The sequence below is a fragment of the Microcaecilia unicolor genome, unplaced genomic scaffold (assembly GCF_901765095.1).
Source record: "Microcaecilia unicolor unplaced genomic scaffold, aMicUni1.1, whole genome shotgun sequence".
Taxonomy (NCBI): domain Eukaryota; kingdom Metazoa; phylum Chordata; class Amphibia; order Gymnophiona; family Siphonopidae; genus Microcaecilia; species Microcaecilia unicolor.
This window is the reverse complement of record NW_021963173.1, coordinates 26,802-53,668: the sequence shown is the minus strand read 5'-3', so window position 1 is coordinate 53,668 and position 26,867 is coordinate 26,802. Positions and strand designations below refer to the sequence as shown.

The following is a 26,867-nucleotide window of genomic DNA, read 5'->3' as shown; positions in this document are numbered from 1 at the left end:
GTCTCCTCCCCGTGTCGGCACCGAGAGCTCTGGGTCGCCGAGGGATTCGGCACCCAGCAGGCATCGGCACCGAGAGGACCGCTCACCCTCTGTTCAAGAGGTGTCGATGCGCTCCACTCTGGACAGCCCGGAACAGCCTCCTCGCCCGGAACAGGTTCTGACGTCGACGCCTGCATCGACCTCTCAGCCTTTTTCTGCAGCCACTCTGAACGAGAGCCTCCGGGCCGTTCTCCCAGAGATTCTGGGAGAGCTGTTGCGCCCTACCCCTCTGGTACCGGCGGTGCTTGCGCCTCCGGTACCGTCGAGCGTGGCGCCGGCTGGCCCATCGCCCAGGTTGAGGTCCCCGACGTCGGTACCGCGTGCGGTGCCGACCGCGGCCACCTCCCAGGAGGGCTCCCCGACTACGTCGGCGGAGGGAGCTTCGCCGATGCGGGCGAGGGAGTCTTCCTCTCGACGCCCCCGTCGTGGACGTGGTTCCACTGAGTCGAGCAGGGCGAGGTTGCAGACACAGGTTCGGGAACTTGTGTCTGACACCGAGGGTGAGGCCTCGTGGGAGGAAGAGGAAGACCCCAGATATTTCTCTGACGAGGAGTCTGAGGGTCTTCCGTCTGATCCCACTCCCTCTCCTGAAAGGCAGCTTTCTCCTCCTGAGAGCCTGTCTTTCGCTTCCTTTGTCCGGGAGATGTCTACGGCCATCCCCTTCCCGGTGGTTGTGGAGGACGAGCCCAGGGCTGAAATGTTTGAGCTCCTGGACTATCCTTCTCCACCTAAGGAAGCGTCCACTGTTCCCTTGCACCATGTCCTAAAAAAGACATTGCTTGCGAACTGGACAAAACCCTTAACTAATCCCCACATTCCCAAGAAGATCGAGTCCCAGTACCGGATCCATGGGGACCCAGAGCTGATGCGCACTCAGTTGCCTCATGACTCTGGAGTTGTGGATTTGGCCCTAAAGAAGGCTAAGAGTTCTAGGGAACATGCTTCGGCGCCCCCGGGCAAGGACGCTAGAACCTTAGACTCCTTTGGGAGGAAGGCCTACCATTCCTCTATGCTCGTGTCCAAGATTCAGTCTTACCAGCTCTACACGAGCATACACATGCGGAACAATGTGCGGCAGTTGGCGGGCTTGGTTGATGCTCTTCCCCCCGAGCAAGCCAAGCCTTTTCAGGAGGTGGTCAGGCAGCTGAAGGCGTGCAGAAAATTCCTGGCCAGAGGAGTTTATGACACTTTTGATGTTGCGTCCAGGGCCGCTGCTCAAGGTGTGGTGATGCGCAGGCTCTCATGGCTGCGTGCCGCCGACCTGGAGAATAGACTCCAGCAGCGGATTGCGGACTCGCCTTGCCGTGCGGACAATATTTTTGGCGAAAAAGTTGAACAGGTGGTAGAGTCTCTCCACCAGCGGGACACCGCATTCGACAAATTCGCCCGCCGGCAGCCTTCATCCTCTACCTCTACAGGTAGACGATTTTTCGGGGGAAGGAAGACTGTTCCCTACTCTTCTGGCAAGCGTAGGTACAATCCTCCTTCCCGACAGCCTGCGGCCCAGGCTAAGCCCCAGCGCGCTCGCTCTCGTCAGCAGCGTGTGACTCAGCAAGGCCCCGCGGCTCCCCAGCAAAAGCAAGGGGCGAGCTTTTGACTGGCTCCAGCAGAGCATAGCCGACATCCAAGTGTCCATGCCGGGCGACCTGCCAGTCGGAGGGAGGTTGAAAGCTTTTCACCAAAGGTGGCCTCTCATAACCTCCGATCAGTGGGTTCTGCAAATAGTCCGGCAGGGATACACCCTCAATTTGACATCAAAACCTCCAAATTGTCCACCGGGAGCTCAGTCTTACAGCTTCCAACACAAGAAGGTACTTGCAGAGGAACTCTCCGCCCTTCTCAGCGCCAATGCGGTCGAGCCCGTGCCATCCGGGCAAGAAGGGCTGGGATTCTATTCCAGGTACTTCCTTGTGGAAAAGAAAACAGGGGGGATGCGTCCCATCCTAGACCTAAGGGCCCTGAACAAATATCTCGAAAAAGAAAAGTTCAGGATGCTTTCCCTGGGCACCCTTCTCCCCATGATTCAGCAAAACGATTGGCTATGCTCTCTGGACTTGAAGGATGCCTACACACACATCCCGATACTGCCAGCTCACAGACAGTATCTGCGATTTCAGGTGGGCACACGCCACTTCCAGTACTGTGTGCTACCCTTTGGGCTCGCCTCTGCGCCCAGGGTGTTCACAAAGTGCCTAGCTGTGGTAGCAGCGGCACTCCGCAGGCTGGGGGTGCACGTGTTCCCATATCTCGACGATTGGCTGGTAAAGAACACATCAGAGTCAGGAGCCCTGCAGTCCATGCGGATGACTATTCGCCTACTGGAACTACTGGGGTTTGTGATAAATTATCCAAAGTCCCACCTTCTCCCAGCGCAGAGACTCGAATTCATAGGAGCTCTGCTGGATTCTCGGACGGGTCGCGCCTATCTCCCAGAGACGAGAGCCAACAACTTGTTGTCCCTCGTCTCGCGGGTGCGAGCGTCCCAGCAGATCACAGCTCGGCAGATGTTGAGATTGCTGGGCCACATGGCCTCCACAGTTCATGTGACTCCCATGGCCCGCCTTCACATGAGATCTGCTCAATGGACCCTGGCCTCTCAGTGGTATCAGGCCGCCGGAGGTCTAGAGGACGTGATCCACCTGTCCACGAGTTTTCTCGACTCCCTGTATTGGTGGACGATTTGCTCCAATTTGACTCTGGGACGTCCCTTCCAAATTCCTCAGCCACAAAAAGTGCTGACCACGGATGCGTCCCTCCTGGGATGGGGAGCTCATGTCGATGGGCTCCACACCCAAGGAAGCTGGTCCCTCCAGGAACGCGATCTGCAGATCAATCTTCTGGAGTTACGAGCGATCTGGAACGCTCTGAAGGCTTTCAGAGATCGGCTGTCCCACCAAATTATCCAAATTCAGACAGACAACCAGGTTGCCATGTACTATGTCAACAAGCAGGGGGGCACCGGATCTCGCCCCCTGTGTCAGGAAGCCGTCAGCATGTGGCTCTGGGCTCGCCGTCAAGGCATGGTGCTCCAAGCCACATATCTGGCAGGCGTAAACAACAGTCTGGCCGACAGGTTGAGCAGGATTATGCAACCTCACGAGTGGTCGCTCAACTCCCGAGTGGTGCGCCAGGTCTTCCAAGCGTGGGGCACCCCCTTGGTAGATCTCTTCGCATCTCGAGTGAACCACAAAGTCCCTCAGTTCTGTTCCAGGCTTCAGGCCCACGGCAGACTGGCATCGGATGCCTTCCTCCTGGATTGGGGGGAGGGCCTGCTGTATGCTTATCCTCCCATCCCTCTGGTGGGGAAGACTTTGTTGAAACTCAAGCAAGACCGAGGCACCATGATTCTGATTGCTCCCTTTTGGCCGCGTCAGATCTGGTTCCCTCTTCTTCTGGAGTTGTCCTCCGAAGAACCGTGGAGATTGGAGTGTTTTCCGACCCTCATCACACAGGACGAAGGGGCGCTTCTGCATCCCAACCTCCAGTCGCTGGCTCTTACGGCCTGGATGTTGAGGGCGTAGACTTTGCCTCTTTGGGTCTGTCAGAGGGTGTCTCCCGCATCTTGCTTGCTTCCAGGAAAGATTCCACTAAGAGGAGTTACTTCTTCCATTGGAGGAGGTTTGCCGTCTGGTGTGACAGCAAGGCCTTAGATCCTCGCTCTTGTCCTACACAGACCCTGCTTGATTACCTTCTGCACTTGTCCGAGTCTGGTCTCAAGACCAACTCCGTAAGGGTTCACCTTAGTGCGATTAGTGCATACCATTACCGTGTGGAAGGTAAGCCGATCTCAGGACAGCCTTTAGTTGTTCGCTTCATGAGAGGTTTGCTTTTGTCAAAGCCCCCTGTCAAGCCTCCTACAGTGTCATGGGATCTCAATGTCGTTCTCACCCAGCTGATGAAACCTCCTTTTGAGCCACTGAATTCCTGCCATCCGAAGTACTTGACCTGGAAGGTCATTTTCTTGGTGGCAGTTACTTCGGCTCGTAGAGTCAGTGAGCTTCAGGCCCTGGTAGCCCAGGCCCCTTACACCAAATTTCATCACAACAGAGTAGTCCTCCGCACTCACCCTAAGTTTCTGCCAAAGGTCGTGTCGGAGTTCCATCTGAACCAGTCAATTGTCTTGCCAACATTCTTTCCCCGTCCTCATTCCTGCCCTGCTGAGCGTCAGCTGCACACATTGGACTGCAAGAGAGCATTGGCCTTCTATCTGGAGCGGACACAGCCCCACAGACAGTCCGCCCAATTGTTTGTTTCTTTTGATCCCAATAGGAGGGGAGTGGCTGTAGGAAAACGCACCATATCCAATTGGCTAGCAGATTGCATTTCCTTCACTTACGCCCAGGCGGGGCTGGCTCTTGAGGGTCATGTCACGGCTCATAATGTTCGAGCCATGGCTGCGTCGGTAGCCCACTTGAAGTCAGCCTCCATTGAAGAAATTTGCAAAGCTGCGACGTGGTCATCTGTCCACACATTCACATCTCATTACTGCCTACAGCAGGATACCCGACGCGACAGTCGGTTCGGGCAGTCAGTTCTTCAGAACCTGTTTGGGCTTTAGGATCCAACTCCACCCCCCGAGGGCCCTGTTTGTTCTGTTCCAGGCTACACTCTCAGTTAGTTGGTAAATTTTTTAGGTCAATCTCAGTTATGTCCTCGCCGTTGCGAGGCCCAATTGACCATGGTTGTTGTTTTGAGTGAGCCTGGGGGCTAGGGATACCCCATCAGTGAGAACAAGCAGCCTGCTTGTCCTCGGAGAAAGCGAATGCTACATACCTGTAGAAGGTATTCTCCGAGGACAGCAGGCTGATTGTTCTCACAAACCCGCCCGCCTCCCCTTTGGAGTTGTGTCTTCCCTTGAAGTGTATTGTCTTGCTACATACTGGACTGGCCGGCTCGAGCCGGTTTCGGGCGGGAAGACGGCCGCGCATGCGCGGTGCGCGCGGGCGCGCGAGGACTAGCAAAGGACTTTGCTAGTGAAGTTTCCGATTGGAGGGGCTGCCGTGGACGTCACCCATCAGTGAGAACAATCAGCCTGCTGTCCTCGGAGAATACCTTCTACAGGTATGTAGCATTCGCTTTATTGGAACATCAGATTTCCGATTTTGTGTGTGGAGATATATAGATAGATATATAGATGTGCATATATTTGAATTAAAATGCATATTTTAGTTTTCTAGACAATTAAAGTGGACTTTTTGTGCTATTTTCTCTTTTTAAATCTCGGACTAGCTCTGAAATATTTTGAGAGTATAAGAACATTCATATTTTTCCTTGACTTTGGAGCTGGTCTTAGAAAAATGAAATACAGCTTCATGTTTTGCTGAATAGTTTGATTTACGTAACTAAAATGACCCTCTCATTTCTTTGTTAACAGAGAGAAGAAGAGAGCCCCTAAATGGTAAGTATACTAAAATTAAGGATCATAGTATGTGTTTTTTATTCTAACTCAAAAGAAAATGGAAAAAAATTATATAAGAAGGGTCAAGAATATCTATATGGGGGCAAAATAACTCTGAAAATTTAACGGAGTAAGATGAATTTGACATTGGGGAAATCTGGTGATATTCAGAGAGTAAGAAAATAGGCCACATCAGAATGGATTTTCTGTGGAAATGAGTGCCCCCTCCCCTCCCCATGAACTAATGTATTTTTACCAGAGAAGCAGTTCTAATTTCTGAAACAGAAGCTTACATATAGTGAAATATAAGGAATTTCTCATTTTCCAACTACATCTTCCCTGTTCTGTATTCTCCCCCTGGCAACTACTCCACTGCTCACTTCCTCAAGTCAAACACATGCACGCGCATGTGTGCATGGAGGGGTTGAAGGAATGCCGATAACCATGCTCTGCATACTTTTCCCACTTGATTTCCCCCCACCACCCAAATTAAGTTCTTTGTAGGATTTCAGGCCCCGATGGACAGAAGTCCCTGGAAACAACCCTGTTTCTTGAGAGAGTCTGTAAAAGTTACCAAGTTGAAAATAGTGAGCGATTCCCAAAGGAAATTGCATGCAAAAGGGCTGAATGTACTTCAGCAAGCAGCTCAGTAGTGAAAGTACCTAGTTCACACGTGGAACAGTAACTTGTTAAGCATCGATGCAGCATGCATGCCCAGAACTGCTTGCCCAAAATGAAGTGCATTCATTGATCTGTGCAAGTATATCAAGAACTTTTTCATCACTGTCATCCTTCACCTGTTTCTCTGCTACATATGGCTTCCATACACGCAAACAAGCAATGTGCGTATATGAAAGCTGTGTGTAGCTGCAGTCAGAGCCCTGAGAGGTTCGCGGGGTAGCTCACAACTCGCACCCCAGCTTGTGGGGGCAGCAGCAATTCATAGCTACAGCCAGTGACGAGGGGAGTTCAGAATGGAAGATGTCTTTTGCAGCTGTGGCAGCAGCCTATACAACACCTTGCTGCTCCATTTTTGCTATGGTAAAGGACCGTGCCTCGCTTCGGCTGGACAGGGCATAGGTAGGGAGGGAGAGGTGTGTGGTGATGGGAGCCAAGATTATGTTTATTTCCTTCCCTTCTCATGAAGACTGGACAGAGGAGTGGGGTCATCCTGGGAGCTGCAGAGGCTCAGTGGCCTCCCAAACTGAGCTATTGGGATGGCAGAGTCTTGCACCACTTATCAAAAAACATTTGAATCTGCTCCTGACAGTTCTCCAGAGTTGGAAACCAGCAGCAGCTGCCTCTTTACCCCATTGTTCGGTCCCTTTTCTCTGCTGTATGGTACAGTCCATTACAAAGGTTAGATCCAAGGCACAACCGACAGTTCCTGACCTCCCGTTAAAATTCTCTCGTACAAGGTAGGCATTCCTTTCTGTGCATCTCTTGGAATGTACATTTACATACTTATCAGCTCATAATAGTTTTGCATACGATTCTTGTTGGCTGCTACCACAAACAGAAGAGAGCCCGCAGAGCCCCTTTGTGCATTCATTGTTGAATACTGTGCTCACTAAACCATCTTGAACCGGTCAAAATCGCACGTTGCTGCCCTGATACGTTTAGTGCATTGGGGCCTCAGTTTTTTTGTTGCATCAACATAAAGAGTAATCCAAAGTAGTAAGTTTTTCCAACCATATAAGTCCCTTCTTTAGTTGTGCTCCTTTTAAAGGGATAGTTAGGGAAGGGAGTCTTGTGACTCAATGAACCAGTGAGGACACTAAACTCCCTGGCTCCAGAATGACTCTGGCAGAGCTTGATAGCATCAGAAGCAAATTGTGATGTTTATGTATTTACATTGAGGTTACTTTAGTGTGGGATAGGTAGGTAGCTGTTGCAGCAGTGGAGTGGTAGGTGTTGCAGACTGCCAACTGTTAAAAAAAGAAAAGAAAAGATGGTAGACATAGTGCCATCGCCACTGTGTGGCAGTAGCATCATTTGACCTGGCACAGGAGATGTTGAGATATAGTGGGCTATAAATTAAGTTTTATGATGATGATTATTATTAATATTATTAAGGGTGTTGGAGCCTAGATTTGAAGAGATGATATAAAAAATTGAAAAGGTGAGTGAAAGTATTGCAGGTAATGGATGATAAGTTGAAGCTGTAAAACAGCAAATTGCAGTATTGGATGACATGGGGCCCACTATGAAAAGGAACTTGCTCACCACATTGGAGAACAAAGTGGATGATCTTGAAAACTGTTCAAGTTGGAATAACATTAGGTTTGTGGGGAATCCTGAGTCAACGAAAAGCCAACACTGGGTGTGATGTTGGAGGACTGTTTGCGGAGAGTGCTGGGCCTAAGGGATTTGCTCAGGAAATCCATACTGATTTGTAGAGCCTAGTAATTGTAGCTGGGGACTTTAATGGTATATATGATCCAGTACAGCGGAGGACAAAATTAATTTGACAAAGGATATAATATACTTAGGATGAAAGGATTCTCCAAGGACAAGCAGGCTTATAGATTCTCACAAGTGGGTGATGCTGACCTGCGTTGTCTGGTCCAGGATTTACAAAAGTAAAAACAGAGCTTTGTGGCATGCAAGACACGCTCCACTGAACATGAGTGAGTGCCTTCCCACCCACCGTGTGAGCGCGGTCTCCTCAGTTCTTTTTCTACCATGGTGAGGAGAGGGTGTGGTGTTCCTGTTGAGGAACCTCCTTTCTTTGTTTTCCCATAAGTTTTTTTTTTTTAGTTCTTTTTCCCTGGGTTTGTTTCCTTTATTTTTCGTCGTCATTAGGTCGCTTTTAGACCTTGACCTCAGCCGGGAACTTTCCCTTTCTTTTTCTGTCATGTCTTGCCCCTTTTTCAGGCACCATTGATTTGTTTAATTTAGCCGAGGAAGTTTTTCCTTCCATTTCCACAAATGTTCCCAGTGTCTTTAAGCGCTGTACCCGGTGCAATCGGACAGTCTCTAGGAAAGACACCCATTCTTGGTGTCTATGGTGTCTTTGGCTTGACCATAGCCCCACTAACTGTGTTCTTTCTCTTCAAATGAAGAAGAGGACACATATTTCCAGAGAGGCTCAATGTGAGGAGATGTTTGGAGCCAAGTCCGGTTCTTCGGCATCGCCATCGAGCATTGCACTGGCATTGGGAGTGTCGGTAAGCATGACTGCTACTAGACCCTTAGACACTGGGAACAGTGAAGCATTGAGTGGATCTCCACCTGCCTCGAGGCCGCCTGCTGTGCAGGACCCCCGGGACTGTCCATCATTAGACCCCGACCCCAAGGCAACATGTAGATTTGACGTCCTCGTCGGCACCGAAGAGCCTCGGTGACATGCTTCTGGCGAAGGCTAAGAAGCATCATCATTGGTCGCCCTCTACGAATGGTACCGGGAGCGCCAGGACGTTGAAGGATTCAGAAGCGTCGGCACCAGGAGGACCGTTCCTCCTCCATACAGGAAGTGCCTATGCACCAGTCTCCTAGCAGCCAAGACCCAGTTCCCGCATCGACACCAATGGTTCTGTAACCTGTGCTTGAGCCGGCACCCCAGCCTTTCCTGATTTTGGCCGACCCAGTTCCCGCATCGACACCAACGGTTCTGCAATCTGTGCTTGAGCCAGCACCCCAGCCTTTCCTGGTGTTGGCCCTCAATGAATGCATCTGGGCCTTGCTCCCTGAACTGCTGGATGGCCTCATGCAACAGGTTCCATTGGGGGTGCTTGCGCCCACCTTGCGTACCTTTGTAGCCCCGCTTGGCCCTCAGCTTGCGGTGTGGCCTCTGACTCCAGTGCTGCATGCGGCTCCAGTGTTGACTGCCACCCAAGCCGGCACTCTCTCCTCGTCGGTGCAGGAAGCTTCGCCAAAGTCGAGGTGGGAAATGACTCTCGATGCTGTTCTCAGACGTAGTTCCTCCACGTTGAGGCAGGTTCGATCTCAACACTCCTGTCAGGAGGTATTGTCTGACACCGAAGAGAAGCACTCATGGGATTCAGAGGAAGATTCAAGGTACTTTTCCTGTGAGTCCTATGGAATTCCCTCTGAACTCTCCCCTCCACCCAAAAGGAGAAAGTCTCCTCTGGAGAGCCTTTCATTCCCTTCTTTTGTTAAGGAAATGACTGATGCTATTCCCTTTCCTTTGGAAGTGGAGGATGAGCCCAGGGCCAAGATGCTCGAGGTCCTGGACTACACGTTGCCTCCTAGGGTGGCCGTGACTTTCTCTCTCCATGAGTTATTGTAGGAAGTCCTCATTAGGAATGGGGAGACCCCTCTGTCGGTCCCGGTCATGCCAAAGAGAATCGACATCCAGTATAGGATCCACGGTGCATCTGGTTTTGATAAGCCTCAGTTGCCTCACCACAATTCCATAGTGGTGGAATCCGCTCTCAAAAGGACTAGGAGTTCCAGGGAATATGCTTTGGCACCCCCAGGTAGAGAAGCTTAGAACCCTTGATTCTTTTGGGAGGAAGATGTACCAGGCTTCAGTGCTCATGTCCCGTATACAATCGTACCAGGTGTTCACGAGCATCCATTTGCGAAACTCAGTTCGCAAGTTGTCGGACCTGGCTGAGATGCTCCCTCTGGAACAGGTCAAGTCACTTCGCCAGTTGGGCAAACAGTAGAAGGTGTGTCAAACGTTCTTGGCCAGGGGCAATGACACTTTTGATGTGACATCCAGGATCACTGCTCAGAGTATAGCAATTCACTAACACTCATTTCTGCGTGTTTCTGACTTGGAACGTTCTGTTCAGCAGAGGTTGGCAGATAGCGGGGGATAACCTTTTTGGAAAGAAGGTTGAGGAGATCGCTGACCAAATCAAAAAACATACTATCGGAGGCATAGGTACAACCCCCTCGGCTTGCCTGCCTGTTAAGGTTCAACCCCAGTGCGCTCATTTACGTCGTCAGCGTTCACCTAAGGCCCCTGCTGCTACCCAGCAAAAGCAAGGGACGAGCTTTTGACTGGCTCCAGCAGAGCATAGCTGTGGTAAAAGTATCCGTCCCGGATGACTTGCTGGTCGGGGGGAGGCTGAACGTTTTCCTCGAAAGGTGGCCCCTTATAATCTCCGACCGGTGGGTTCTTCAAATAGTCTGTCTCGGGTACACGCACAATTTGGTTCCAAATACCTCCAAATTGCCCACCGAGAGTTCATTCAATCAGCTCTCAGCATAGGCAGGTACTTGCAGAGGAATTGTCCGCCCTTCTGAAGGCCCATGTGGTCGAACCCGTTCAACCAGGGGAAGAAAGATAGGGATTCTATTCCAGGTACTTCTTTGTGTAAAAGAAAATGAGGGATGTGTCCCATTCTAGACCTAAGGGCCCTGAACAAATTCCTAGTTCGAGAAAAGTTCAGGATGGTTTCCCTTGGTACCCTTCTCCCAGTGATTCAGGAAAACAATTGGCTATGCTCTCTGGACTTAAAGGATGCATATTCTCACATCCCGATACTTCAATACCACTGGAAGTATCTTCAATTTTGGATGGGAGCACATCATTTTCATTATAGTGTGTTGCCTTTTGGCTTTGTGTCAGCTTCCAGGGTCTTCACCAAATGTCTAGCGGTAGTTGCAGCATCGCTACGCAGACCGGGAGTCCATGTGTTCCCATATCTCGATGATTGGTTGGTGAAGAACACCTCTTCAGATGGAGCTCAGGAGTTTTTTCGAACAACTATTCAGGTGCTCGAGCTACTGGGGTTCATTTTAAACTACTCCAAGTCCCATCTTCACCCTGTACAACAAATGGAGTTCATAGGAGCCCTGCTAGATACACAGAAGGTTCGAGCCTACCTTCCAGAGATGAGCGCGGACGCTCAGTTCTAACACTCTTTTCCAAGATTTGAGCCTTTCAGTAGGTCACAACTCAGCAGATGTTGAGATTGTTGGGCCACATGGCTTTCACAGTGTATGTTACACCCATGACACGTCTTCACATGAGATCAGCTCAATGGATTTTGGCTTCACAGTGGTATCAAGCCACGGGGAACCTGGAAGATGACGTCTGAGTGTCCCCATAGCTTGTACACACTCTTAGTGGTGGACCATTTGATCTAGTTTGACTCTGGGACTTCCATTCCAAATCCTTAGCCTCAAAAAGTGCTGATGACTGATGCATCTCTCCTGGGATGGGGAACTCATATAGATGGGCTTCACACGTAAGATGTTTTGTTCACCCAGGAAATGAATCTTCAGATCAGTCTCCTGGAGTTCTGGGTGATCTGGAACGCTCTAAAGGCTTTCAGAGATCGACTGTCTTGTCAAGTTGTTCTCATTCAAACAGACAATCGGATTCCAATGTATTACACCAACAAGCGAAGGGGCACTGGATCACGCCTTCTGTTTCAGGAGGCTGTCTGAATGTGGTATTGGGCTCGCCAACATGGCACATTTCTTTGAGCCACTTATCTGGTGGGCAAAAACAATACCCTGGTTGACAGACTGAATAGGATAATGCAACCACACGAGTGGTCTCTCAATATGGACATTCCCCTCGGTGGATCTTTTTGCCACTCAGAGCAACCACAAGGTCCCTCAGTTCTGTTCCAGGCTTCAGGCCCACGACAGACTAGCATCGGATGCCTTCCTCTTACATTGGGGGAAGAGTCTTCTGTATGAGTATCTTCCCATACTTCTAGTGGGAGAGACTTGGTTGAAACTCGAGCAAGACCACGGAACCATGATTCTGACCACGCCTTACTGGCCAGGACAGATATGGTTCCCTCTTTTTCTGGAGTTATCCTCCGAAGAACCATGGAGAGTTTTCTGACCCTCATCAAGCAGAACGAGGGGTCTCTTCTACATCCCAACCTCCAGTCTCTGGCTCTCACAGCTTGTATGTTGAGAGCCTAGAATTTGCTTCCTCAGAGGGTGTCTCCCGGATCTTGCTGGCTTCCAGGAAAGATTCCACTAAGAGGTGTTACTCTTTTGAATGGTGGAGGTTTGCCATCTGGTGTGAGAGCAAGGCCCTAGATCCCCTTGCTTGCCATACACAGACCCTGCTTGAATACCTTCTACGCCTATTAGAGTCTGATCTCAAGACCAACTCTGTAAGGGTTCACCTTAGTGCAATTAGTGCTTATCAACATGTAGAAGGTAAGCCCAGCTCTGGACAGCCTTTAGTTGTTCACTTCATGAGAAGTTTGCTTTTGTGAAAGCCCCCTATCAAACCTGCACCAATGTCATGGGTTCTCAACATCATTCTCACCTAGCTGATGAAAGTTCCTTTTGAGCCACTGAATTCCTGCCATCTGAAGTACTTGATTTGGAAGGTCATTTTCTTGGTGACTGTTACTTCAGCTTTTAGAGTCAGTGAGCTTCAGGCCTTAGTGGGGGATGCACTAAGTTTCATCACAACAGAGTAGTCCTCCGCACTCACCCTAAGTTCTTGCCGAAGGTGATGTCTGAGTTCCATGTGAACCAGTCAGTTGTCTTTCCAACATTCTTTCCGCAACCTCATACCCATCCTGGTGAAAGCAGCTTTCACACCTTGGATTGTAAGAGAGCATTGGCCTACTGCATGGAGTGGACCAGGCCCCACAGACAGTCCATCCAACTTTTTGTTTCTTTTGATCCCAACAGAATGTGGATCACCATTGGGAAATGCACAGTCTCTAAGTGGCTGGCAGATTGCATTTTTTTTCACTTATGCCCAGGCTGGGCTTACCCTGGAGGGTCATGTCACAGCTCACAATGCTTTGATTGTACTGTAGAAAGGTGGTTTATCAAATCCATGACACGACACCTTGACCTGTTATTTCTTCAAGAATACCATTTAAAGTTCTTATTCAAATACACAAGAAATGTTTCCAGACTTCTGTTTTTATTATGCTTTCTAATACCTTATTCATCCAGAACTCTTAGGGTCCCTTTTACTAAACCTTAGCGTGCGCTAAGTGCCACATGGCCCATAGGTATAATATAGGATGTTCAGCATTTAGCATGTGCTAAGCTTTAGTAAAAGGGCTCCTCAGATCATCTCAGCAGAACCTTGTAGTAGTGCCCTCATTTTATCATATAAGGTTAGACATGATTTGGCATTATTTAGTATGATTTTTTTTTTTGTTACATTTGTACCCCGCGCTTTCCCACTCATGGCAGGCTCAATGCGGCTTACATGGGGCAATGGAGGGTGACTTGCCCAGAGTCACAAGGAGCTGCCTGTGCCTGAAGTGGGAATCGAACTCAGTTCCTCAGTTCCCCAGGACCAAAGTCCACCACCCTAACCACTAGGCCATTCCTCCACCTACATTATGGAAGTCTACTTATATAACTGAGGGATGGAGACTTCCTTCCTTAAAATTGAGTGGTTTGAAGACATATTTATTTACAAAATCCTTTGAGTCCTGAGAATACCAGTAGTGATGCAGATTGGCATGGAGTAGGTGGTGAGCCTGGAACTTGAAGCAATGTACCTTTTTCTCCTTAGTCTTCATTTATTATTTTTGTATTTTATTATAACTTCTTTCTTTTTCTTTTTCATACTCTTACATTTATTTTAATTGTAAATATAAATTGCTCAGATGCATGTGTCGATGGGCGGTGTATCAACTATTAAATAAACTTGGAAGTCACAGTGATTATGATGATTTCCTGTATATTTTGGCAGGAGATTCTGATTTTCAAGATTACCTAAAGAAACAATAGGGAAGAGTTTGTATCTTGCACTAGTGAGCGTAGGGATCAGCCCACATTTGGGAAGCAAGCAAGGCAGTGAGGAAAGGATTTATCATTGCAAATATGGCAAGGAGGTGCAAACATATAGGGCTAGATTCAGTAAATAGCGCTCAAAATTCAGTGCCAAAAAGAATAGTGTTTAGTGCGGATTTCTGTGCTAGTTTCACCTGTTGAAACCTTGTTTAAATACTGGTGCCCAAATTAGGCGTGCTGAGGCAGTATTATATAATTCTGCATGCAATTTTCAAAACACTCTCAACAGCCCGTGGCCACACCCCCATTTGAGTTGTGTGCTGGTAGATTTAAGCACCATGCCTTCTAGAATAGCTTGCAGCCAGATGTACATGCAGATTTGAGTGCCAATTAACATCAGTAATTGGTTATTAGCACCGTTATTGATGTTAATTGGGTCATTACTCAATTTGTGCACGCATCAAGGATGCAAGCATTTGTGGGTGCCATATTTAGAGTCCATATACAGCAGAATATTATTGGGTTGGAGAAGCAGTTACAGGCTCAGAGGAATATGTGAAGAAGACCTGCAAAGAGTACTCAGGAGAGCATGAGGGCAATGCAGGCTGTGTTGAACACACATATACCATAGGGCCATAGTAGTACTGCAATATTAGAACCATGCATTTTTTTTCTACTGTGGAAATAAGATTGGGCACCTTTTGGCACTGGTAATGTGGACTTGGGAAGGGGGACTAGGTTTGCCAATGTTTTGAAGCATGGGAAAGGGGAGCTGAAAAATGATAGAAGTACCTGCAATATTTTCAGAGACTTTATTCCTATTTGTGTTAGGCTGAAAAATCTGAGACACTCCTGAGTGGTATGTTCGTGCAACACGTGGAACTGCCGACCTTGAATCAGGAGCATTTGTAGCAGCTCAGTTCCCCAGTCGATTATCAGGAAATAGCACAATGTGTTTGTCACTTACAAAGTTTAGCTTATGCTTAGGAATTCTGCACAAAATATTACAATTTCTGTATCTTTATATTAATTACTCAAATTGACATGTATTGTTGAAAAATCTGTAGAATTTTGAAATAGTGTTTTCAATAGGGAGTGAGGGACACTAAACAGTGCCAAGCAGGGTCAGATCAAACTGCACAAAGAGAATGGGAATAGGCACCAGCAAAGAGGGAACTCTTATTTGAAATGGCCCTGGCCCCTGCCTTTCCAGATAAAAGGGAATGGGACTTATATACCGCCTTTCTGTGGTTTTTTCCAACTACATTCAAAGCAGTTCACATATATACAGGTGCTTATTTGTACCTGGGACAATGGAGGGTTAAGTGACTTGCCCAGAGTCACAAGGAGCTGCAGTGGGAATCGAACCCAGTTCCCCAGGATCAGAGTCCGCTGCACTAATCACTAGGCTACTCCTCCACTCGTTTCCATTACATCCCAAGGATCCATTACATCCTAAGGATCAGTCCAGAGAAATGGGTTGTGACCATCCGCCAGCAGGTGGTGATAGAGAACTCTAATGAGTTGTGCCTCATAAGCTCTTGTGCTTGGCAACCCAGACAGTATCTCCAGTGGGCAGGATATCAGCTCCTGTGTGCTGTGGTGACTTTTTGTGGCCGCCTGACCTGCTTGCAGGTTCAGTTGAGTTTGGGGTTGAGAATATCCTGTTCTTCAGGTGTAAACCTAGTGGTCTAGGTCCCGCCCTGCTCCTCTGTTGCCACTTTCTACCTCTAAGTCTTCCCTTTGCTCTTTTTCATGCCTCTTTCTTTAAAAAACGTTGCCACCTCTTTATCTGTCCTCCCTTCTCTTTTTCTCCTGCCTCTATCTTAAAAAAAAAAAAAAAAAAAAAAAGCAGCCACTATGGGAAGATTGTGGGGCTTCAGTGTCTTGGAGGTCACGAGACTGTCTGTTTTCTGTGAATATATTTATTATTTTCTATGTCTGAACCTATTAAGTTTTGTGCATACTGTGGGGGTAAGCTCTCGGCTACTGGTTCCTGCACATTTTGTTTTATTTCTGTGGACATGCTGCTTTTGCCTACTTTGGCCAGCCGTACTCTGTCTCCTGGTGTTCAATCCGGCCCTGCTCCGATGGTGGATTTGGCAGGCTCAGCACCAATGGCTTCTGCGCTCCGTGAGGCTTTGGCGGCTATTTTGTCAGTTGTTTCCTCGCCCACTACCAGGATGTTGGGTTTTTGGTGGTAGAAGTCTGTGCCCTACCATTTTCGCCTGAACTTGTTCTTTTATTACATCAGGCCTTTTTATTAAAGTCAGCTCAAGTTGCTTCTCCTTCTACCCCGCACGTTGCTATTGCGGAGCAGCTTCCTAAGAAACGAAAACTTTCTGTTTCACAGGATTTGGAGAATGTTCGTCCTCGGTACTCGGAGGAAGTGTTTATCTGTGTATTCTGACTGTCGTAGTTCTGCTGATGGCCCTGACTTGGACATTTCAGTGGCAGACGGGGTGATGATGCTATCATAGCTAGGCTGTTTTTGGGAGCAGAGTTGCCTCTGTTGATCACAAAATCTCTTCCCCTGCTTCTCAGTCCTGCTCCATCTATTATGTCAGGTACTGAGAGACCTACCTTATATTTCCATATTCATGAGGCTATGCAGGCGCTTATTGCAGCTCAGTGGGAGACCCCTGATTCCAACCTCTGGGTGGCTTGCGCTATGTCCAAATTATATCCTCTCTGCTGTCTGATTTTGAGCAGTTTGCTCTGCCTAAGGTGGATGTCCTTATTACAGCGGTTATTAAACGTACCACTATCCCTGTTGAAGGTGACATCATATTAAAGGACTAGTAAAAAAGCCCCGTTTCTGATGCAAATGAAACGGGGGCTAGCAATGTTTTCTTTTGTGTGCATGTGGGAGTGTGTGTGTCTCTGGCCTCTCTCCCCTCTGAGTCCTTCACTGTTACAGAGCCAGCGATTTGATTTCGTGCTCTGCTGTTTTCCTTCACTGACTGTGTTACAGAGAGGGCAGGGCAGACACTCATAGGGAAACCGGATATCTCGCCCCCTTCACACTTCCAGCTGGAGGCTTCATAGAACGTTGGTGTTGCTTTTTATATAGAGAGATGTGCATGACTTCAAGCAAGAGGCTTCCTTGAAGCTTGCCTTTCAGCTAGCTGCGTTAAATTCTCAAACAGCAATTTCTTCTTCTTTTGTAGCCAGGGCTTTTTTACATTCGATTTAACAATTTTCCACATTGGACTTGCCTCTAGGCTTTCTCCCTACCCTAGAGGTTTGGTTGTCTTCTTTGTCAGACTCACTTTATGATATTCTCTGGGCATCAGCTAAGTGTATAGCCTTGGCCGTTTTGGCGTGATGCTGGCTATGGTTGAGGCATTGGTCCACTGATGTGGCATCCAAATCTCGTCTGGCAAAGTTGCCCTTTCGGGGGAAGGTACTCTTTGGTGCAGATTTGGAGAAGATTATTAAAAACCTGAGAGATTCCAAGGTCCAGTGGCTAGCTGAGGACATGCCTAAGCCTCATTTCCAGGTGGCTAAGTCTCGTTTTTGAGAAGCGCGGAGGTATAGACCAGGGAAGACTAGTGCTTCTGCTCAAAAACCTCACTTTCCTCAGACTCTGTCTTCCTTTTGAGGAAGCAAGAAGCCCCTTTTCCTCTTCCTCAAGATCCTCTCCCTCTTCGCAGCCCTTGCAATGACGGGATCGAGGTTCACTCTTTGTACTTAGACATAAGTGGGTGTCTTTCCTGCTTTCACAAGGAGTGGACCACCATTACTGCAGACCAGTGAGTCCTCGATATCTCTATGGCTACAGGCTAGAATTTTCAAAGCCACTTGCAGATGTTTTCTTGCTGTCCCCTTGCAGCAGCTCTGCAAAGAGTCGGGCAGTGCTAACTACCTTAGCCTCTTTAAGGTGACTGAGGACCATTCAGCCTGTTCCTCCGGCAGAGAGGGGCACAGGTTGATATTCCATCTATTTTGTTGTCCCAAAGAAAGACTTTTTCCATCTGGTTCTGGATCTCAGATGGGTGAGCAAGTCTGTTAGAATGCTGCACTTCCACATGGAGATTGTTCTGTCATAGCCTTGGTCCAGCCAGGTGAGTATCTCACCTCATTGGACCTTATTTTCATATCCCAATTTGGACTCCTTGCAGGAAATTTCTCTGGTTTGCGATCTTGGGAGATCATTTTCAATTCAAAGCTGTGCGTTTTGGCCTCACCACTGCATCTCTGACATTTTCTAAAATTATGGTGGTGGTGGCAGCCTTACTTCACCGGTAAGGGATACAGGTACATCCTTACCTGGATGATTGGCTAATTCGGATTCTTTCGTAGTACACAGACTGTCCTGTCTCTTCTTTCTGCGCTGGGTTGTGTGGTGATTTACTGTAAGAGTCATCTCATTCCCCCCCCCACCCCCCCCCCCACCCCGATTCTCAGTCTTCTCTCTCTCTCTCTCAAGCCAGACAGAGTCCTACTTGGTGGCTCCGCTGGCTGAGAGTGGAGGCTTCCCAAGCTCTACTAGCCTTTTCGCCTCTTCTTAGCGGGAGGCTGGTGTGTATGTTCTCGGACAATGTCATAGCCATGTCTTACATCAACAGACAAGGAGGAACAAAGAGTGTATCTCTAGCCCAGGAGGAGTGTCTTCTTTTTCAGTTGGTGGAATTCAGTATTCCAATAATTTCAGCATCTTAGATAGCGGGTTCACTGAACTCGCAAGTGTATTTCATCAGCAGTGTCTCTTGACCTGGGGGAATGACAACCGTCAATGGCTGCATTTTGCCTCATTTCCACACAGTGGGGTCTTCTGGTTCTGCACCTCATGGAATCCAGACTCGATGCGTAAGTACACAGATTCTATAGCTGCTTCAGGGAGAGACTCCCTAGGAATGATGCACTGGTACAGCCTTGGCTGTCTGACGACCTCCTTTGTGTTTTCTCTGTGGCCTGTTGTGGGAAGGATGTGGAAGGTTATTCTTGTAGCTCCACACTGGCTCAGACGTCCTTGGTATGCGGACTTCATCCGTCTTCAAATCGCTCTTTGGTTGACTCTTCCTTCACACATGGGCTTATTGCACCAAGGTCCAGTACTTATGGAAGATCCCTCCAGGCTTTGCAAGGTCTGGCTCTTGATAGGACACGAGTGAGGAAGAAGGTTTATGCGAATGATGTTATTACTACCTTGCTGCAAGCCCAAAAGCGGTCCACTACTACTTCTTATACTAGAGTGTGAAGAACTTTTGAGAGTTGGTCTACACAGAATGGTGTTTCTCTATTTCATGCTTTTTTATCTCAAATGTTATCCTTCCTTCAGGAGGGATTCAAAAAAGGCTTGGTTCTCAATTCGCTCAAGGTTCAGGTGGCAGCATTGGCGTGTCATAGAGGCAAGATCAGAATGTTTCATTGGCTGCTGATACAGTCTGATTCCTCAAAGGAGTCGCTCATCTGTGTCCCCCTCTCCGCAATATTTGTCATCAGTGGAGTCTTCAAGTGGTTCTTAAGGCTCTTCAGTCGGCCCCCTTTGATCCCCTTCATTCGTCAACTGTCAAAGATCTTACTTTAAAGGCAGTATTTCTAGTTGCCATTTCATCGGCACGGAGAGTTTGAGCTTCAAGCTCTTTCTTGCAGGGATCCCTTTCTCCGCATTTCTGACTCGGGAGTTTCTCACCTTGAGCTACTACTGAAAAAGGTGCGAGCAAAAATCCAAATCCAAACAAAGATTGTATCTCCTTTTCATGTCAGTCAGACTGTGTTTCTTCCTTCTTTTCCAGGGAGGTCTATTCTGCAGAATATGCTTTCCTGCGACTGTTGGATGTGTAGCGCATCCTTATGCGCTATCTTACCACTACCAATGATTTCATGCATTGTGATCATCTTTTTGTCCTCTTTACAAGACCCTGGAAGGGTTTGCCAGCCTCCAAAGCGACAGTGGCTTGATGGCTTAAGGAGGCTATTTCTTTGGCTTACATTCTGTGGGGTAGATCTGCTCCCATGCATGTCAAGGCTCATTCAACCAGGTCTTTGTCAACTTCTTTAGCAGAGTCTAGGGCAATTTCATTGGCAGAGATCTGCCGGTCAGTAATGTACTGGTCTTCTCATTCCTTTGTTAAGCATTACCGTTTGGATGTGTCTGCTTGAGCAGATGCTTCCATCGGGGCCACGGTTCTCACTGCAGGGATATCACAGTCCCTCCCCTCTTAAGGATTGCTTTTGTACATGCCATTTGTCTGGACTGATCCTTGGGAAGTAATAGAAGGAACAATTAGTTAATTACCTAATAATTTCCTTTCCTTTAGTCCCAAAGGATCAGTCCAAAGCCTGCCTTTCTGTGATGGTTTCAGTTTGGGTTTTTCTAGTTTCTGTTGTAATTTTGTGTGTTTGTATTGTTCTGGTTCCATTATTTCTAAGGCACGAGTTTTGCCCTTTATTTCATAGTTCTTTTTCTATCTAGAGGCTGGATTTTTTTTCTCTGGAAGTTACACTTTCATTGCTTTATCAAATACTGGCTTGGTTGCTAAGCCCAGGAGCTTATGAGACACTACTCAGAGTTCTCTATCTCCACCTGCTGGCGGATGGTCATAATCCATTTGACTGGAGTGATCCTTTGGGACTAAAGGAAAGAAAATTATCAGGTAATTAACTAAATGTTCCTTTCCTAACATACAGTGCCATAATTACCTTGTGTTTTTTTTTCCTTTCTTGCAGGGCCAAGCCTACCAATGGCAACTGTTGATATCAAGAATCCAGAAATCACTAATAGATATTATAATACACAAGTCAACAATATTTCATATGCCAAGAAAAAAGTAAAACCTAAAAAAAAAAGATTAACAAAGGCAGATATTGGAACACCCAGTAACTTTCAGTAAGAGCTACTTTTGGTTTAATGTGTTTGTGTGCTGTCAGATATTTGCATTGTTCATTCTCTGTGAAATAACTGTGGGCTCAATTCACCCAAAAAGGGACATTTTAAAAAGAAAGTTTCCAGCAAAAATAAGTCACACTTTTTGGTTGTAATAAGAATCTTGCCCAGTGTTTAAATAAAAATGGAGCGTTGGAGGCCTCTTCTTTTTCTAGGAAAACAAAATAACCTCCCTTTAGGTTTTTAGAATCTTTTTACAAAATGTCTATTTTCTGTCAACAAGCAGGATTGATCATACACACAACTGGGTAACATGGTATGTTCGGCAACGTTTGCATCAATATCTGTAAATGGACTTGCTCCTGGACAAAGGAGAGATGATCTGTAACAGTGAGTGGCCCTTATCTTAGGAGTCACTCTTGTGTTTGCCTGATTCAGTCCTGTATGTTGATAGAAAAAAAATGAATTCTGCTGTCTATGGAAAACATCTGTTACGGGTGAGCAGCTTTATCAGATACATAATACCTCACACTTCAGAGTTGCATTCCTTCTTCAGTTTTGGAATAATTGAGACTGAGAAAGCTGTGCATAGGATGGGGTGTGAGGGCTCCAAATTTTACGCTTATTTCTAAGTTCTGGGAGAGCTGTTTGTCTTGTGTCATGCAGTGATATCCACTTGTATGCCTGATTAATTTTTTTTTTTGTGTAACACTTCTTACAGGTAAGCATCACTAGGAGACAAGTTGCCCACCACTTCAGACACCGCTGACTTAGGGAGAGGTTTAACATGTTGATCATAGGTCCACGAACTGAAAAACTTCAAACACTCCCACCTGTAGAGCTTTTTGCTTTCCTCTTTTTTTTTTTTTTCCCTGTAGCAGACTTCAGTCCCACGACAGACTAGTGTCAGATGCCTTTCTCCTACATTGGGGGCCAAGCCTTCTGTATGTGTATCCTCCCATACCTCTAGTAGGGAAGACTTTGCTGAAACTCAAGCAAGACTGCGGAACCATGATCCTGATTGCACCCTTCTGGCCGCGTCAGATTTGGTTCCCTCTTCTTCTGGAGTTGTCCTCCGAAGAACCGTGGAGATTGGACTGTTTTCCAGCCCTCATCACTTAGAAAGAGGGGTCGCTTCTACATTCCAACCTTCAGTCTCTTATGGCCTGGATGTTCAGAGCTTAGAATTGACCTCCTTGGGTCTTTCAGAGGGTGTTTCCTGAGTCTTGCTTGCTTCCAGGAAAGATTCCACGAAGAAGTGTTACTCTTTCAAATGGAGGAGGTTTGCCGTATGGTGTGACAGCAAGGCCCTAGATCCTCTTTCCTGTTCTACACAGACCCTGCTTGAATACCTTCTACACTTGTCAGAGTCTGGTCTCAAGAGCAATTCCGTAAGAGTTCACCTTAGTGCGATTAGTGCTTATCGCCGTGTAGAGGGTAAGCCTATCTCTGGACAACTTTTAGTTGTTCGCTTCATGAGAGGTTTGCTTTTGTCAAAGCCCCCTGTCAAACCTCCACCAGTGTCATGGGATCTCAACGTCGTTCTCACCCAGCTGATGAAAGCTCCTTTTGAGCCACTGAATTCCTGCCATCTGAAGTACTTGACCTGGAAGGTCGTTTTCTTGGTGGCTGTTACTTCAGCTCGTAGAGTCAGTGAGCTTCAGGCGTTGGTAGTGCATGCACCTTATATCAAGTTCCATCACAACAGAGTAGTCCTCCACACACACCCTAAGTTCCTGCCAAAGGTGGTGTTGGAGTTCCATCTGAACCAGTCAATTGTCTTGCCAACATTATTTCCACGGCCTCATACCCGCCCTGGCGAAAGCAGTTTGCACACCTTGGACTGCAAGAGAGCATTGGCCTTTTGCGTGGAGCGGACAAAGCCCTTTAGACAGTCCACCCAGTTGTTTGTTTCTTTCGATCCCAACAGGAGGGGAGACGCCATCGGAAAACGCACAATCTCCAATTGGCTTGCAGATTGCAATTCCTTCATTTATGCCCAAGCTGGGCTGTCTTTAGAGGGCAACGTCATGGCTCATAATGTTAGAGACATGGCTGCGTCAGTGGCTCACTTAAAGTCAGCCTCCATTGAAGAGATTTGCAAGGCTGCAACGTAGTCATCAGTCCACACATTCACATCTCACTACTGCCTTCAGCAGGATACCCAACGCGACAGTCGGTTTGGGCAGTCGGTGCTGCAGAATCTGTTTGGGGTTTAGAATCCAACTCCACCCCCCTAGACCCATTTTTGTTCTGTTCCAGGCTGCACTCTCAGTTGTTTATGGTTTCAGGTCAATCTCTGTTATGTCCTCTCTGTTGCGAGGCCCAATTGACCAATGCTCATTGTTTTGAGTGAGACTTGTTGCTAGGGATACCCTACATGTGAGAACAAGCAGCCTACGTGTCCTCGGAGAAAGTGAAGATACATACCTGCAGCAGGTATTCTCCGAGGACAGCAGGCTGATTGTTCTCACAATACTGCCCACCTCCCCTTTGGAGTTGTTATTGTTTCTTTTTATGCTTTTGATTTAACTGAGGAACTCGTTCACGCAACGGGCGGGAAATCGGTCTGTGCATGCACGATGCGCACTCCACGCGCGCCAGAAGATTCTGGCAAGACTTTTTAAATATTTTGCTTGCAAAATGCCGGTTCCCGGGCCGACGCAGACGTTGACCCACATATGAGAACAATCAGCCTGCTGTCCTCGGAGAATACCTGCTACAGGTATGTATCTTCGCTTTATCACTGTGTAGAGGATAAGCCCATCTCAGTTCAGCCTTTAGTTTTTCACTTTATGCAGGGCAAGTTAACTAAAACCCCCTCAGTTCCCCTAGGGTCATGGGATCTAAATGTCTTCCATAGCGTCTCTTCAGATCAATCCAGAGACTTGTGGGTTATGCCCCTCCTCCAGCAGGTTAGATAGAGAGAACTCTGAAGTTTCCCTCTAGAGGGCATGTGCAGCCTTCCTAACTCTATCTAGCAGGTAGAAGGACATACTGTGCAGCTCTGGATTCCAAAGCTCCTATCCCGTTCCCTCGGGGGTGTTGAGCTTTTGGTGGGGTTGAGGTGCGGATGCACATTTGGGATACACCTGGTGGTGCCAGGTCCCTACCCTTCTCCCCCTGGCAAGCGGACAAATTTGATGAAAGGTAGTCTCCTGCCTCTTTAAAAAAACAAAAAACAAACTCCTTTCAGTCGACGGCAGTGCCCTGTACAAGCACTAAGTATTTACAGTGCTAGGAGAATAGCTGTTCAGCTTTCCTTGAATGTGAGCAACGCTAACAGCAGCCTGTAAGTAGAGTTTTGGGTTACCATGTCTGTTCCCTCGGAGTCGGTGAAACGCTGTTCGCGCTGCGGAGCGCGCAGGTCAGCGTCGGGGGTTTGTGAGACGTGTTCGGTAGGTCTGGAGAAGCCGGGTGCCGAAGTTGCTGACCGCGAGTTGAGCCCCGATGCTGCACAGCGAGGTGAGGCGAGTTTGGTGGGAAGCGTTGGTCTTGGGCCGGTGCGTGCCTCCGCCATTTTCTCTCTGAAGCCTGTCAGGCCAGAAACAGTGCGAGCCTCGTTGGAGGGAGTTGCAGTTCCGGAGGGTAGCGCAAGTGCGGGGGCGGAGACGCCAGTGGTATCGGGCTTTTCTCCGGTTTTCGTTTTACTGATGCATGAAGCTTTTTTGTTGCGCTCTGAGGCAGACCGACAGGCGGCAGCCATTTTAGCAGCGCCAGCGGGTTTAGACTCGCAGCCGAGTCGGCAGCAGGCTAAGAGGTCTCGGGTGGATTTTGAGCCCCCCATTACCGAAGATTTCACTCGATTTGGAGGGTGAGGTGGAATCGGTGGATTCAGATCCTGAGGAGCTGGAAGAAGGGGAGATACCACCAACTGAGGGTGATAACCCCACAGCGGTCAGGCTCTTTAAAAGAGAGGAGCTCTATGCGCTTATAGTCCATGCTTTGCAAATCTTAGATCTTTCCGCTCCTGAGCCTTCGGTTCCGGTGCCGGTTAGTACCTCGATAATGTCAGGTACTAGAGCACCCCCGAAGTCTTTTTACATTCACGAGGCTATGCAAGTCTTAATTCGGGCTCAATGGGAAACTCCTGAGGCTTCTGTGCGGGTGGCTTGTGCTATGGGCAAGCTTTGTCCATTACGGCAAGAGAATTTGGACTCTTTGAGGATGCCGGTGGTGGATTCATTAATTACGGCTGTTACCAAGAAGACCGCTTTGCCAGTAGAAGGCGGTTCGGCTCTTCGAGATCCTCAAGAAAAGAAGCTTGAGGCATCGGTGAAGTCTTCTTTTGAAGTGGCCGCGTTAATTTTGCAGGCTTCTGTGTCTGGGTCATTTGTGGCTAGAGCATGTCTCTCTTGGGTACAGAAAGCGGCATCACCGGATGACCTGATTGAGTTCCTTCCTATGTTGGAGTCAGGTTTGGCATATTTGGCTGATCTTCTGTATGATATTCTTAGAGCGTCAGCTAAAGGCGTTTCTTTGGCGGTCTCGGCTAGGCGCTGGATCTGGTTGAAACATTGGGCTGCTGATCTCCCTTCTAAATCCCGATTAGCACGGTTACCTTTTAAAGGAAGGCTCCTATTTGGTCCGGAACTGGAGCAGATTGTTAAGGACTTGGGAGAGTCCAAGGGTCGTCTCCCTGAGGATAAATCTAAGAACCAAGGGAGACCGTTTCAACCACGTTTTAAGGAAGCAAAGAAATATAGACCTGGTAGGGTCTCCGGTTTTTCAAAGCCCCGTTTTTCTCAGAAGCAGCAGCAGCCCTTTCGTCAGGACCGTAAACTTCCGCACGCAGCTCCAAGAGGTCAGCCTGGGGCCAGAGGTCCGCAATGATGGGGCCCTGGTCCAGTCCTCTCCGCCCATAGGAGGACGGCTGTCCGATTTTGGAGAGGAATGGGCCAGGGTAACTTCAGACGAATGAGTGCTGAGCGTTATACGAGAGGGGTACAAGCTCGAATTTGCACGTCCTCTCGCAGACAGCTTTCTAGAGTCTCCGTGCAAGTTTGCAGTAAAATCGGCAGCGGTAAAGGAGACCTTGGCAGAGTTGCTTCGTCTGGGGGCAGTAGTTTCTGTGCCGGCAGACGAGGTGTGTCAGGGACGTTACTCGATTTACTTTGTAGTGCCAAAGAAAGAGGAGGCCTTTCGTCCTGTATTGGATCTCAAAGCGGTCAACAAAGCCCTCAGAATTCGGCATTTCTGCATGGAAACCTTTCGATCGGTGTTGGCAGCGGTTCAGCCCAGAGAGTTCTTAACAGCTCTCGATCTCAAGGAAGCTTACTTGCATATTCCCATCTGGCCTCCTCATCAAAGATTTCTGCGGTTCGCAATATTGGGTCAGCATTTCCAATTCAGAGCCATGCCGTTCGGACTAGCCACGGCTCCTTGTACGTTCTCCAAAGTGATGGTGGTCGTGGCGGCCTATTTAAGAACCAAGCGTTTACAGGTTCACCCTTATCTCAACGACTGGTTGATTCGAGCCCCGTCTTACGCAGAGAGTGTGCAAGCCACTCAGCAGGTGATAGCTCTGTTACAATCTTTAGGTTGGGTAATAAATTTTCGAAAGAGCCATCTCGTCCCGACTCAGACTTTGGAATATTTGGGGGTGAGGTTAGACACCGCCCAGGGCAGAGTATTTCTACCGGATCAGCGTCGTTTCAAACTGGAGAATCAAGTGTTGACCATTCTTCAGAATCCGGCGCCAAGAGCTTGGGATTATGTACAACTTCTCGGGTCCATGGCGACGACGATAGAGGTTGTCCCATGGGCTCGGAGTCACGTGCGGCCTCTCCAATGGCATCTTCTCAGCCAGTGGTCTCCTCTTTCCGAGGATTACGCGATTCGGCTTCCATGGACTCCGCATTCTCGTTTTGCTCTTCGATGGTGGCTCAAAGCGGACAATTTGATTCGGGGAATGCCTCTGTACACACCCAATTGGTGTGT

The 26,867-nt window shown here is 48.1% G+C and overlaps 1 protein-coding gene across 1 annotated transcript in view; it reads left to right on the top strand.

The window, feature by feature from the left end:
* The window catches only part of LOC115459040 (neural Wiskott-Aldrich syndrome protein-like), a gene marked incomplete at its 3' end in the record, with an annotated part of 118,467 nt that overhangs the window by 71,544 nt on the left and 20,056 nt on the right, over positions 1-26,867 (top strand). Inside the window, 2 exon segments of the mRNA XM_030188903.1 lie at positions 5,414-5,437; positions 20,771-20,930. Coding sequence (XP_030044763.1) covers positions 5,414-5,437; positions 20,771-20,930 — 184 coding nt within the window.